Genomic DNA, 12,140 nt, shown 5'->3' on the forward strand with positions numbered 1-12,140 from the left:
CTCCCACAGCATATGGAGGTTCCCAGGCTAGGGGTCCAATCAGAGCTGTAGCCACCGGCCTACGCCAGAGCCACAGCAACTCGGGATCCGAGCCGAGTCTGCAACCTACACCACAGCTCACGGCAAGGCCGGATCCTTAACCCACTGAGCAAGGGCAGGGACCGAACCCGCAACCTCATGGTTCCTAGTCGGATTCGTTAACCACTGCGCCACGACGGGAACTCCAAAATCACAATTTTGTTGCACATACCAGCCATTGATTTGGGAATATTACATTTCCTCTCTGAGCTTCAGGTCCCTCTTTTACAAAATGAGAATAAACACCACAGTTTTAGTCAGGAATAAATGAGATGAGATAATGCATATAGCATCAGTTATTGGCACCTAAGCTTTTGGATGCATGTCCTCCCAACACCTCTTGCTTTGTTTTTTGTTTTTTTGTCTTTTTGCCTTTTTCTAGGGCTGCACCCGTGGTATGTGGAGGTTCTCAGGCTAGGGGTCGAATCGGAGCTGTAGCCACCAGCCTATATACCACAGCCACAGCAATGCGGGATCTGAGCCGCGTCTGCGACCCACACCACAGCTCACGGCAACGCCAGATCTTTAACGGACTGAGCAAGGTGCCAGGGATCAAACCCACAACCTCATGGTTCCTAGTAGGATTCGTTAACCGCTGAGCCACAACGGGAACTCCACTTCTTGCTTACTTTGAAAAAAGACACGATTTATCATTTGCAATCTTGCAGGCTTACCTTTAAAAATTCCAACTCTGTCTCCTTTTCAGAAGCTCCTGCGTAGGTATTATGCAATTTGGGTAGCTCTTCTTTGATATAGGATAAATCAAGTTTCTCCATTACTCTGGGAGGCAAATAATGCTCCAGTCTAAAATAAGACACACCATGAACCTAGAAAGGAGAGTTTTTGTAAGCAATTCTATTTCTCCTCATCCTCCTTTTTTAAAGAAATTATTTTATTCAAATATAGTTGATTTACAATGTTGTGTTAATTTCTGCTCCACAGCAAAGTGATTCAGTTATACACACATGTATTCGTTCCCATATGGTTTTACATTACGGTTCATCAGAGGATACCGAATGTACTTCCCCGTGCTACCCAGCAGGACCCTGTTTACCCCTCTCTGTCCTGTCTTAAAGTTCTTGCCTCTGCCAAGAGACAAGGTACTTCTGCTTCTCTCTGAGGAATGAGTGTTAGAGGAAATGCATCGGTCTTTCTCTTTCAGGAAGGCAGAATGACTGAACTGACGGGCAAATCTGAGGAAAGACCGGCATCAAAGGGCAAATGTCAGCACGGTGAAAGCTTCATGTTGTGAAGGGTGCTGCTTCAGGTGCACAGTCTCTTCTTGCTTCTTGATTTCTCTTAGGTTCACCGATATTCAGGGACATCTGGCCTCGAACATCTGTTCTTGATGCAGTGAGCTCTGCTAGATTCACCGCCCATCACTGCATGGGTCGATGTGGAAGATGGAAGACCCCTTTCATTCAGATTTGGCTGATAACGCTCATGTCTAATAGCTATTAGTTAGAAATGAGGAGAAGGAAGGGCAAGGGCTAGGTATCCCCAAACTCTGGAACAGTATAGTTTTTAAACAGAAAAAAAGAATGAAAAAAGAAATCCCACACTGTATGATTTTAAATAACCAACATACATGGGGAACTTAGTCATTTTGAGACACCAAACTAGTTTCAGAAATCTCTAGATCTAAGCAGCAAACACCTCAACCAGGTTCAGTCTTTTTTAAATTTAAAAAAAAAAAAAAAGAATTTTTTTTTTTTTGCTTTTTAGGGCCGCACCCACAGCATTTGGAGGTTCCCAGGCTAGGGGTCTAATCAGAGCTACAGCTGCCGGCCTACACCACAGCCACAGCCACAACAACACCGGATCTGAGCTGCATCTGCGACCTACACCACAGCGCACAGCAATGCCGAATCATTAACCCACTGAGCGAGGCCAGGGATCGAACCCCCAAACTCACGGTTCCTAGTTGGATCCATTTCCACTGCGGTATGACAGGAACTCCAGGTTCAGTCTTCAACTATGCTGAGGGTAAGAATGCCAATGAAAAACTGGTCCTAGAGAAAACAAAATAAATCCTACCTCTGGCTGATAATCTCCATACTCAGCCTGGAGAGCCAAGGATGCCAGCAATAAAGAAGTCTCATCATCACAGTGCATCCTCTCCTCCAAGATATCTTTTCGTAGCTGAAGATAATACTGGTGACAGGTCAGAGTATGTCTGGGAAAATAAATAAAACACACCCAAAACATCTTGGCTATTGACCTTGAATCTTGGGGTGATTTTTATTATTGGCACATAAATTTAGTTGCCAAGACGTATAACTAGGTTGAAAGAAATATTTCTTTTATAATAAAGAAGACACTACCACTGATAATCAAACATTTCAGTATCAGTAAACAAAAGGGTCAAAAGACCAGGAGCCAAAAAAAGAAACACAGAAACTCTTGTGTACTCACTGTATCAGACTAACGTCATCCATGAAAAATTTAATTCGGAAAAACAAAGTAAAATTAATGGAGGCTTTGCTCTTTTTCTTTGGTTCTTCTTTCCATCCCTCTGGGGCCACTTTGGTTAATTTTAGATCAGGATCAACAAAGAAATATTCATTGTCTAAAAGAGAATGAGAAACACTGAGATGAAATAAAAATACTTTCATGTTTTAATTTCTTCATTTTTTTAAAGTCAGACTTGCACAAAATATTTTCACACCAGAATAAAACAGGATTGTTAAGAACCATGGCAGGGAATTCTGAGGCACTGTATATGGATGGGAGGCAATATGGCTCAGTCTTTTTAAAATGAGCGCTCAGGGGACAGACAGACCTGGACTAAACTCCTGGCCACATCATCTACCATCTGAGTGATAATGAATAAATTATCTAACCTTTCTAGACATCACTTTTCTTGTTTGTAAAACCAGAATAGGGAGTTCCTGTCATGGCTCAGTGGTTATCGAACCCAACTAGTAACCATGAGGTTGCGGGTCTGATTCCTTGACTCACTCAAGGAATGAGTGAGGGGGGTTAAGGATCCGGCGTTGACGTGAGCTGCGGTGTAGGTTGCAGACTCGGCTTGGATCCCGAGTTGCTGTGGCTCTGGAGTAAGCTGGTGGCTACAGCTCTGATTGGACCCCTAGCCTGAGAACCTCCATATGCTGCGGGTGCGGCCCTAGAAAAGACAAAAGCCAAAAGCCAAAAAGAAAAAAGAAAAGAAAAAAAAAGGAAAATGAGGATCATGTTAATTTGTGTTTTTTTAGGGTTGTTTTAGGAGATCAGATGGATGTAAAACACGCAGTAGTTACGAGCACATGGCACCTGGTAACCCTTCAATGAGTATTAGCTATTATTTGTTATAGGTATCTGAAACAGTGAAGAGTAACTTAGAAACATACTCATTTATTAAAGAAATAGTTATTAAAACCCAAATCCAAAGGGTTCCCTGTGGCTATGGCAATTCTAATTGATAAACAGTAGCAGCTTCTGCTGAAGCTGTGCCCGGAGACCACTGTGGGTGTGAATGTCACACAGGCTGGTCGACGTAATGCTTCAAAAACATGCGAAAGGACTTATTTTCAGTCATCCCGACATTTTAAAAAGATACTGTATGTTTCTAGGATCGTCCGCTGAAGAAATTGATCTAGAGAGTCAGAGAGAGAGTCCTGCTATGTATTCAAATTCCTATGAGCAGAATACTAATTTCTAGAGTACACGTGTAGGCAAAATAATAGTCCCCCAAAGAGAATGATTAAAATCTATTTTTGTGCAGCCAATGTCAAAGAAAAATCTTCATGGTCAGGTGCAGAAGAAATGAAAAAGACACGGCTATTAAAACAATGGACCCAGTTAGGAAAAGGAAGGGAGCTGCTAACTCCCACTTCTCAGGGCTGACACACCCGTGTGGTTAGTATTTCCCAAAACGAGGTCAGGCACAACAGGCACACGAAGTTGTTTTGCTGTCAAGGTCCCACCCTGTACCCTGAATCTGCAATGTCTCGGTACCTTTGAGGGTAGCTAAAGCAAACAGATGATGCTCCACTAAGCCGATGTGGGCCACGACCATATCAAACACATCTTTACAGAGAGTTTTGGTGTCACAAGTCAGTTCCAGCCTCTGTCCACTCAGAAGCATTATGTTGACTTTTCTTCGGTTATCCTCATTCTTCCCTCTTTTGGTCTACAATTGAAAAATGAATAGCCGCTCTTAATGGAAACATTACATTTTAACTGTTTAGAAAAATCACTACTGAATTTTACTTTCTCAATGTGGCACACAGTGGTTTTATTACTTACAAGAATAGACCGTGGCAAATCCAAAGATATAAATGGCTCAATTGTCATTTTCACAAACTCAGGGCCAAAGAAATTCTGTGAATCACATAAGCAGAATCAATAGTCTTTACCATTTATTCAAGCTCATTCCTTGAAAGAAAAATAATGTAATAACAACAACAATAAACCACATGTAAAGCCACCATACTAGAACTAGGTGATCTGAAACAAATGTAAAAACTCTCAATAAAGAAGAAGTATGGTAGATGGAGTTCCCTGGTGGCTCAGTTGGTTAAGAATCTGGCATTGTCACTGTTGAGGTTCAGGTTCCATCCCTGGCCCAGGAACTTCTGTATGCCTAGGGCACAGCAAAAAAAAAAAAAAAAAAAAAAAAAAAAGGTAGAATTGATCAAGAACAGGAATGGAACATATCTTAAGGCTAAGTTTTACCTTAGCTCTGTTTTTACCATTGATGTGAAATATAAAGCGGTGCTTTAGATCATTTTACAAAGTTTTCATTTTGGGGACTCCAGGGTGACTCAGATTCTCAAGTGTTAAAAAACGCAGTCTCAATTACTGAAGCAATACAGACTTATCAAACTCATAGAAGGGTTGGTTTAACACTGCTAATGTGTAAAGTGACCGAACAGAATCTCATTATTTTGGAGAGGGAAATTCAATTTGCCCTAAAACAAGTCAGCTGATGGACAACATCTACTTTGTGATTACAAAAGACACATCCACCTGTAATCAAGTTCTTGGAATGCTATAGTTTTTTGTTCTAACTAGTGACAACCAGGGATAGCACAGGTTATCTCCCCATTGTTGCCTCTAGCAAGAAAAGAGTATCTCAGGAGCTGGGGAACACTCTGCATTTACTGCTTCTCTGTCTACTCTTCGCCTTTACCTCTTCTATAGCCAGGGCTTTCGGCCCAGATGGAAGAACTGGTGAGGTAACTTAAAACACGTCAGACTCCAGGGGAAGGGGCAGCATTCAGAACAGATGGAAAGGATATGTCCCAATGGGCAAAAAGTAGAACGAACACAGGGCTAATCTTGGGGCCAAAGGTGGGTGGTGTCTGTGACAGGGGTGTACTCTCGTGCATGCACATGTTTAAACTAATGGGGGGGGTTAATGGAGTTTATTTTTGTTGAAATGAATTTTCTTTTCATTTCATTTCATTTGGTCGCTTGATGTGGGAATTCTATCCAATCAACCAGGTGTGAAACATGTGACAGATACCATTTAAGTAAAAGTTTAACATCAAGCATTTGTTAATATTCAACAAGCCAACAGGACATGTTTTAAATGAGAAGAGAAACAGAATAGAAGCTATGGGAAAGATAGAATCTGATACAGATCAACTAAGGCAACAGAGTGTGAACATTAAAATGGGTCTGTACCATAAATAATACAGCAAAGAAATTAACTAAAAATTTATGTTTGGAGAAAGAATTCAACTGTGAAGCTGTTCCTCCAAATAGTAATACTCTTTTTCAGGCTCAAAAATATATCATCTTAACACACAGAATAAGAGAAAATATTTGCAAATGAGGCAACTGACAGAGATTACTCTCCAAAATTTATAAACACCTTCTGCAGCTCCACACCAAAAAAACAAACATCCCCGTCAAAAAATGGGCAGAAGATCTAAACAGACAGTTCTCCAAAGAAGACATACAGATGGCCAAAAAACACATAAAAAGATGTTCAACATCACTCATCATTAGAGAAATGCACATCAAAACCACGATGAGGTACCACCTTACACCAGCCAGAATGGCCATCATCCAAAAGTCTACAAACAATAAGTGCGGAGAGGGGGTGGAGAAAAAGGAACCCTAGTACACTGTTGGTGGGATTGTAAATGGGTGCAACCACTGTGGAAACCAGTATGGAGATGCTTCAGAAAACTAAAAATAGAACTACCATTTGACCCAGCAATCCCACTCCTGGGCATCTATCCAGAGCAAAAGCATGACTCGCAAAGACACATGTGTCCCAATGTCCATTGCCAGCATTATTTGCAATAGCCAAGACATGGAAACAATCTAAATGTACATCAACAGAGGAGTGGATCAAGAAGATGTGGTACATATACATGATGGAATATTACTCGGCCATTAAAAGGAACGAAATACCAGCATTTTTAGCAACATGGATGGACCTAGAAATTATCACGCTAAGCGAAGTCAGTCAAGCAATGAGACACCGACATCAAATGCTATCTCTGACACGTGGAATCTGAAAAAAGGACACAATGAACTTCTTTGCAGAAGAGAGGCTGACTCACAGACTTTGAGAAACTTAATGGTCTCCAAAGGAGACAGTTTGGGGGATGGGGGGATGCGTTGGGGTTGTGGGTTGGAAATCCTATAAAACTGGATTGTGATGATCACTGTACAACTATCAATGTAATAAATTCATTGAGTAATAATAAAAAAAAATATATCCATCTTGGAGTTCCCATCGTGGTGCAGTGGAAACGAATCTGACTAGGAACCATGAGGTTGTGGGTTTGATCCCTGGCCTCACTCAGTGGGTTAAGGATCTGGCGTTGCCGTCAGCTGTGGTGCAGTTCGCAAATGTGGCTCAGACCTGGTGGTGTTGTGGCTCTGGTGTAGGCTGGCAGCTGTAGCTCCAATTAGACCCCTAGCCTGGGAACCTCCATACGCCGTGGGTGTGGCCCTTAAAAGACAAAAGAAAAAAAAATATATATATACATACATGCACACACACACATATATATATCCGTGTTGTTCTTTTTAGGAAAAAATACCATGTGGTCAAAATGACTAATAGTTAAACGCTCTAGTTATATAGAGAATGTGCATGTGTGTGTACAGAATGTATATATATATATATATATATATATAGAGAGAGAGAGAGAGAGAGAGAGAGAGAGAGAATGTGTGTGTGTGTATATATATATATATACGGCATGCCTCTGGTGAAAAAAGAATGTTTTAAAAACAGCCAGAAACTGCTAACTGAAAGAAAACACAGGTTTTTAAGTGACAAACTATAACACTGGCAAACTATAAAGGTAAAGACTACCACTTATGATTCTCTAACGAGCCAAAGTTCTGCGTTAGTTCACTGAAACTATAGTTTAGGAAAAAGATATGTGTGTGTGCCCTTTATGCTTTATATGTACCTTTTATTGTTGGAGGCCCATGCTTTTTTGTATATCCTATTATTTAATTTTGATAAAATTGGTTAAATGATAAACTAATGAAGCTTTACTGAATTCCTTCTTTTCAGCTTAAAATAAGTTATATTTTATTGGAATCTAATAACTTTAAAATTGAACACTGTCTTATAAATCACTACCCAATTCCACATTTTAAAAATTAGCATGAATAGTTCCCATCGTGGCTCAGCAGTAATATGAACCCAACTAGTATCCATGAAGATGCAGGTTCAATCCCTGCCCTTGCTCAGTGGGTTAAGGACCCAGCGTTGCCGTAAGCTGTGGTGTAGGTTGCAGACAAGGCTTGGATCCCGAGTTGCTGTGGCTCTGTGGTATAGGCTGGCAGCTTCAGCTCTGATTCTATCTCTAGCCTGGAAACTTCCATATGCCATGGGTGCAGCCCTAAAAAGAGCAAAAAAAAAAAAAAAAGCATGAGATGTGTACATGATATGTACATGAAAGTCATGTTGTTAGAAATTATTAGAAATTGAATCCAAGTCTTCTAATTTGTAGTTCAGGGCTAATTTTTCACCATGCAATACTGTTTCTTCTTATAAAACTATGAGAGAAATGCTTTTAAGATAAGTCTTTGAAATAAGCAATAAACCCCAAAACAGAATAGGATAATATACTTTCTTAGTGTGGAACTAAAAAGGAAAAATTCACTCTAGATTTTATCATTTTTATATTTATTTTGCTTTTGAAGAATTATCTGTAAAGGAACAATACAAATAAAAAATACAAATAAATACTGCCTCATGTATCAAATTGGTGATGATGAAAAAAAGCAATGGTAATGTTAGCGTTGGTAAGAATATGGTGAAACAGGAAAAATAAATTGGAACGTTTTCTTTTTCTTTCTTTTTTTTTTTGCTTTTTAGGCCCGCAGGTATGACATATAGAAGTTCCCAGGCTGGGGGTTGAATTGGCATAGGCCCTGGCCTATACCACAGCAACAGCAACGCGGGATCTGCGCCACGTCTACGACCTACACCGCAGCTCATGGCAACACTGAATCCTTAATCCACTGATCAAGGACAGTGGCTGAATCTGCATCCTCATGGATACCAGTTGGATCATTTTCACTGCGCCATAATGGGAACTCCTGGAACAAATTTTTAAAGAGAATTTGACAATACATATCAAATGTCTTAAAAGGTATCCGCCTTGACTATTCTCTCCTGGAGGAAGTTACCTGTGAAGATTTAGCTAGAAGGAGGTTCATCAGAGCACTGCTTGCAATAGCCACAACAAATTAGAAACTTTTCAAGTGTCCAGTGATTGGAAACTGATAAAGGAAATCACGGTACAGGGCAAGTTCACATAACGGAGTACTTAACAGACCTTGACGACGATATCATAAAAGTGGTGGAATATTCAGGATATTTTACATGAGAAAAGACTACATTCATTTTGAGCTCATGTTTACAAAAACATAGAGGATATATGCTGAAAGAAAAATTAACCAACAAAACGCATGAAAGAAAAATGCCCCACAGACACAGGGTGTAGATTTGCTCCCTGTTTTTGGATATTCTGTAATGCAGATATGACGTCTGGAGTTAAGGCAGTCATCTTTTAACATAAAAAGAACCACTGTCAAAATCCCGAGAATGGCAGAGCAGAAAGATGGAACGCACTTGACAGCATTCTTGAGCTTCTGAACCAATCTTGAACTCTATCTCTGATCTTGGTTTGTAGGCTAATAAATTTCTGAATATTAAAAAATAATCCCCCATAATATTAAATAAAGCCAGTTTACTTTAAGGATCATGAATATACTTTAAGAATATACAGTTAATATAGTCTAAATCTATCTAACATTATTTTAAAAATGAAATCATGAGAACAGCTAAATATTTATTTTAATATCAACCAAGATATTTTAACACCATGTAACACACATTTCTTGATAAACTTAAATCCTATTTTAATTTTTAACTTTCTTCAAAAATGTAAAATTCCTTCAAAAATTATAGAGTATCATTTTATTTTATTTTATTTTTTTGTCTTTTTGCCATTTCTTGGGCCGCTCCTGCGGCACATGGAGGTTCCCAGGCTAGGGGTCGAATCGGAGCCATAGCTGCTGGCCTACGCCAGAGCCACAGCAACGCAGGATCCGAGCCACGTCTGCAACCTACACCACAGCTCACAGCAACGCCGGATCGTTAACCCACTGAGCAACACCAGGGATCAAACCTGCAACCTCATGGTTCCTAGTAGGATTCGTTAACCACTGAGCCATGACGGGGAACTCCTAGAGTATCATTTTAAAAAAAGACATTCAACACCAGTAGAAATTAATATGAGATTTCAGTTTCAACTATAGGAAACTTCAGGATACCTAAAGAATTTTTTAAAAAGTACTTTATATAACATTTCAATGTGAAACCAAGTTTAGATGATATAACCTGAGAATCAACTTACTCTCAGTTTTCTTTGGGTCATCGCTGTTTCTAGGGCTATTTCTCTTAAGGGATCTCTGGTGATATCAAGCATGGAAGCTTTGATTGTGTCTCCAGGATACAGACTCAACCGAGACTGTCTAAGGGCCATTCTGGCTTGCAGCTGTATCATTTCTTCTTCTTGCCGCTTTAGCATGACCTCTTGATTAATTAAGCTGCCTTCAAGGGGTATTTCATACTGTCTGCCGTATAGAAAAGAAAAAAAAAGGGTTGGGAAGAAAACGATTATTTTAAGTCTAATCAAGAAAAAAAACATGTTAAGTAAGATATCAAGAATTAAAACAAATTTTAACTTTTCATCTCAGCAGAAGCCTTGTAGTAACATTTCGGTCCCATTTTTAATGTATTAATATAGTATGGCCTCCTATTTTCAGGGGGTAGGATCTATATCCTCCAGCTCTGCTTTGAACATCCCAGCATCTTCTGAAAACTCTTCCCCTACAGTCCTCTGACAGGGGCTCTTTTATCCTCATAATCCTGCACCTTCCTCTTAATTTTTTTTTTTTTTTGCTATTTCTTGGGCTGCTCCCACGGCATATGGAGGTTCCTAGGCTAGGGGTCCAATCGGAGCTGCAGCCACCAGCCTACGCCAGAGCCACAGCAACGCGGGACCTAAGCCGCGTCTGCAACCTACACCACAGCTCACGGCAACGCCGGATTGTTAACCCACTGAGCAAGGGCAGGGACCGAACCCGCAACCTCATGGTTCCTAGTCGGATTCGTTAACCACTGCGCCACCACGGGAACTCCCCTCTTAATTTTTATTTCAGCTTCCGGATCATTACTGACCCCTCCTCCAGTCGCCCTCAGCTTCCCTGAAGTGCATGTTATGAAATCTACCATTCACTGCTCTGCTTTGCTCTAGACATTGTCCTCCTGGTCAAGTCTCCTGTGTGCTTTAAAAATACAAGTGCCTGACTCAGTCTTCTTCTGCATCACCACTGCTGTCATCACTCACCGTGGTGTTACAGAGACTGAGGAGTCCTCCAGCACCCTGGCCTGCCCCACGTCAGCCAGCAATTTATTCCCATGGTCAGACAGGCTGCTAACAGTAAATGCGCCACCGCCAAAATTTCCCATTTCTATCTTCCAATACCCTATCTAATCTTATTTTCCCTAGCTCACTTCCTCTAACACTCTCCGTCAAAAAACTCTTTGACTCTACACTATTAATCTTCTGTCCTTGCATTGCTTTAATTCTATGGCCATCATTAAAAAACTACTCCTCTGCATATGACCTCAACTCTCATGAAACTTCAGAATCAAGCTGAGAGAATTATTTCATATTTTCTTCCTTCTCTTTTCTTTTCAAAGCTCCAATACTTTCCACCTCATCCTCTCCCAACTGATGACTTTTTCTCAATTTTCTTGGTGAAATAAGCAGCGATCAGGAAATAACTTCCTTAACCTCTATCGCCAGATTTTCCAAATCTACATCCAAGTGCTCTGCTGTCTTTTCTGTTACAACGGATGGATCTCCTGCACACTCGTACAGGTCCCAAACCTCTCCTGTGCATGGGATTCCTCCCCTCCCCTCTCTTCCCGAAGACCCGGTTCCTGCAATTACCTCCTCTTAATTACCTGCAATTAATCCATTATTCCGTGCATCTGCTTATTCTCATTAGCATACAAACGAGCTGTACTATTTTCTACTTAAAACAACAACAAAAAAATCCTTTTACATTCTATACCATTTTTCTGCTGTCTTTTAGAGTAAGTCACTTCTAAACTGTCTTTAATTTTCCTTCCACTCCATCTCCCACTCTCTCAGACTCAAACCAATAGTTTGAGTCCCTACTATTCCACCAAAACAGGTCACGAAAATGACTGCCCTCTGTGTTACCAAAGTCAAAGGATAATTCTCAATTTTCATTTTACTTGACCTCAGAGCATCATGTAACATAGTTGCTCAATCCTTTCTCTTCTTAAACATCTGGAAACCATGCTCTTTCTATTTTCCTTCTACTTTACTGGCTCCTGCTTCTTAGGTGCTTGCTGGATCCTCCTTCATTTCTGTCTCTTAATGTTGGACCACAACAGTGCCCAGACCTCCAGGTTTTTCTTGTCTCCATATACACTCCATACCTACCCGAACTCATGTAGTCACATGGCCTTAATTATATATATATTCCCATAACTCCAGGCTTTCCCCTGAATTCTAATTCTACTCACCTGA

General features: G+C 40.4%; 1 protein-coding gene across 2 annotated transcripts in view; it reads right to left on the bottom strand.

The window, feature by feature from the left end:
* The window catches only part of PTPN13 (protein tyrosine phosphatase non-receptor type 13), a 209,290-nt gene that overhangs the window by 77,607 nt on the left and 119,543 nt on the right, over positions 1 to 12,140 (bottom strand). For both annotated transcript variants that reach the window (XM_047798555.1, XM_047798554.1), the window contains exons 10-15: positions 9,927 to 10,146; positions 4,327 to 4,401; positions 4,036 to 4,210; positions 2,494 to 2,647; positions 2,116 to 2,254; positions 753 to 905 (exon numbers count right to left, since the gene is read on the bottom strand). In XM_047798555.1, the coding sequence (XP_047654511.1) occupies positions 753 to 905; positions 2,116 to 2,254; positions 2,494 to 2,647; positions 4,036 to 4,210; positions 4,327 to 4,401; positions 9,927 to 10,146 (916 nt within the window). The remainder of the gene's footprint in view (positions 1 to 752; positions 906 to 2,115; positions 2,255 to 2,493; positions 2,648 to 4,035; positions 4,211 to 4,326; positions 4,402 to 9,926; positions 10,147 to 12,140) is intronic.

This window comes from Phacochoerus africanus, chromosome 10 (assembly GCF_016906955.1).
Source record: "Phacochoerus africanus isolate WHEZ1 chromosome 10, ROS_Pafr_v1, whole genome shotgun sequence".
Classification (NCBI taxonomy): domain Eukaryota; kingdom Metazoa; phylum Chordata; class Mammalia; order Artiodactyla; family Suidae; genus Phacochoerus; species Phacochoerus africanus.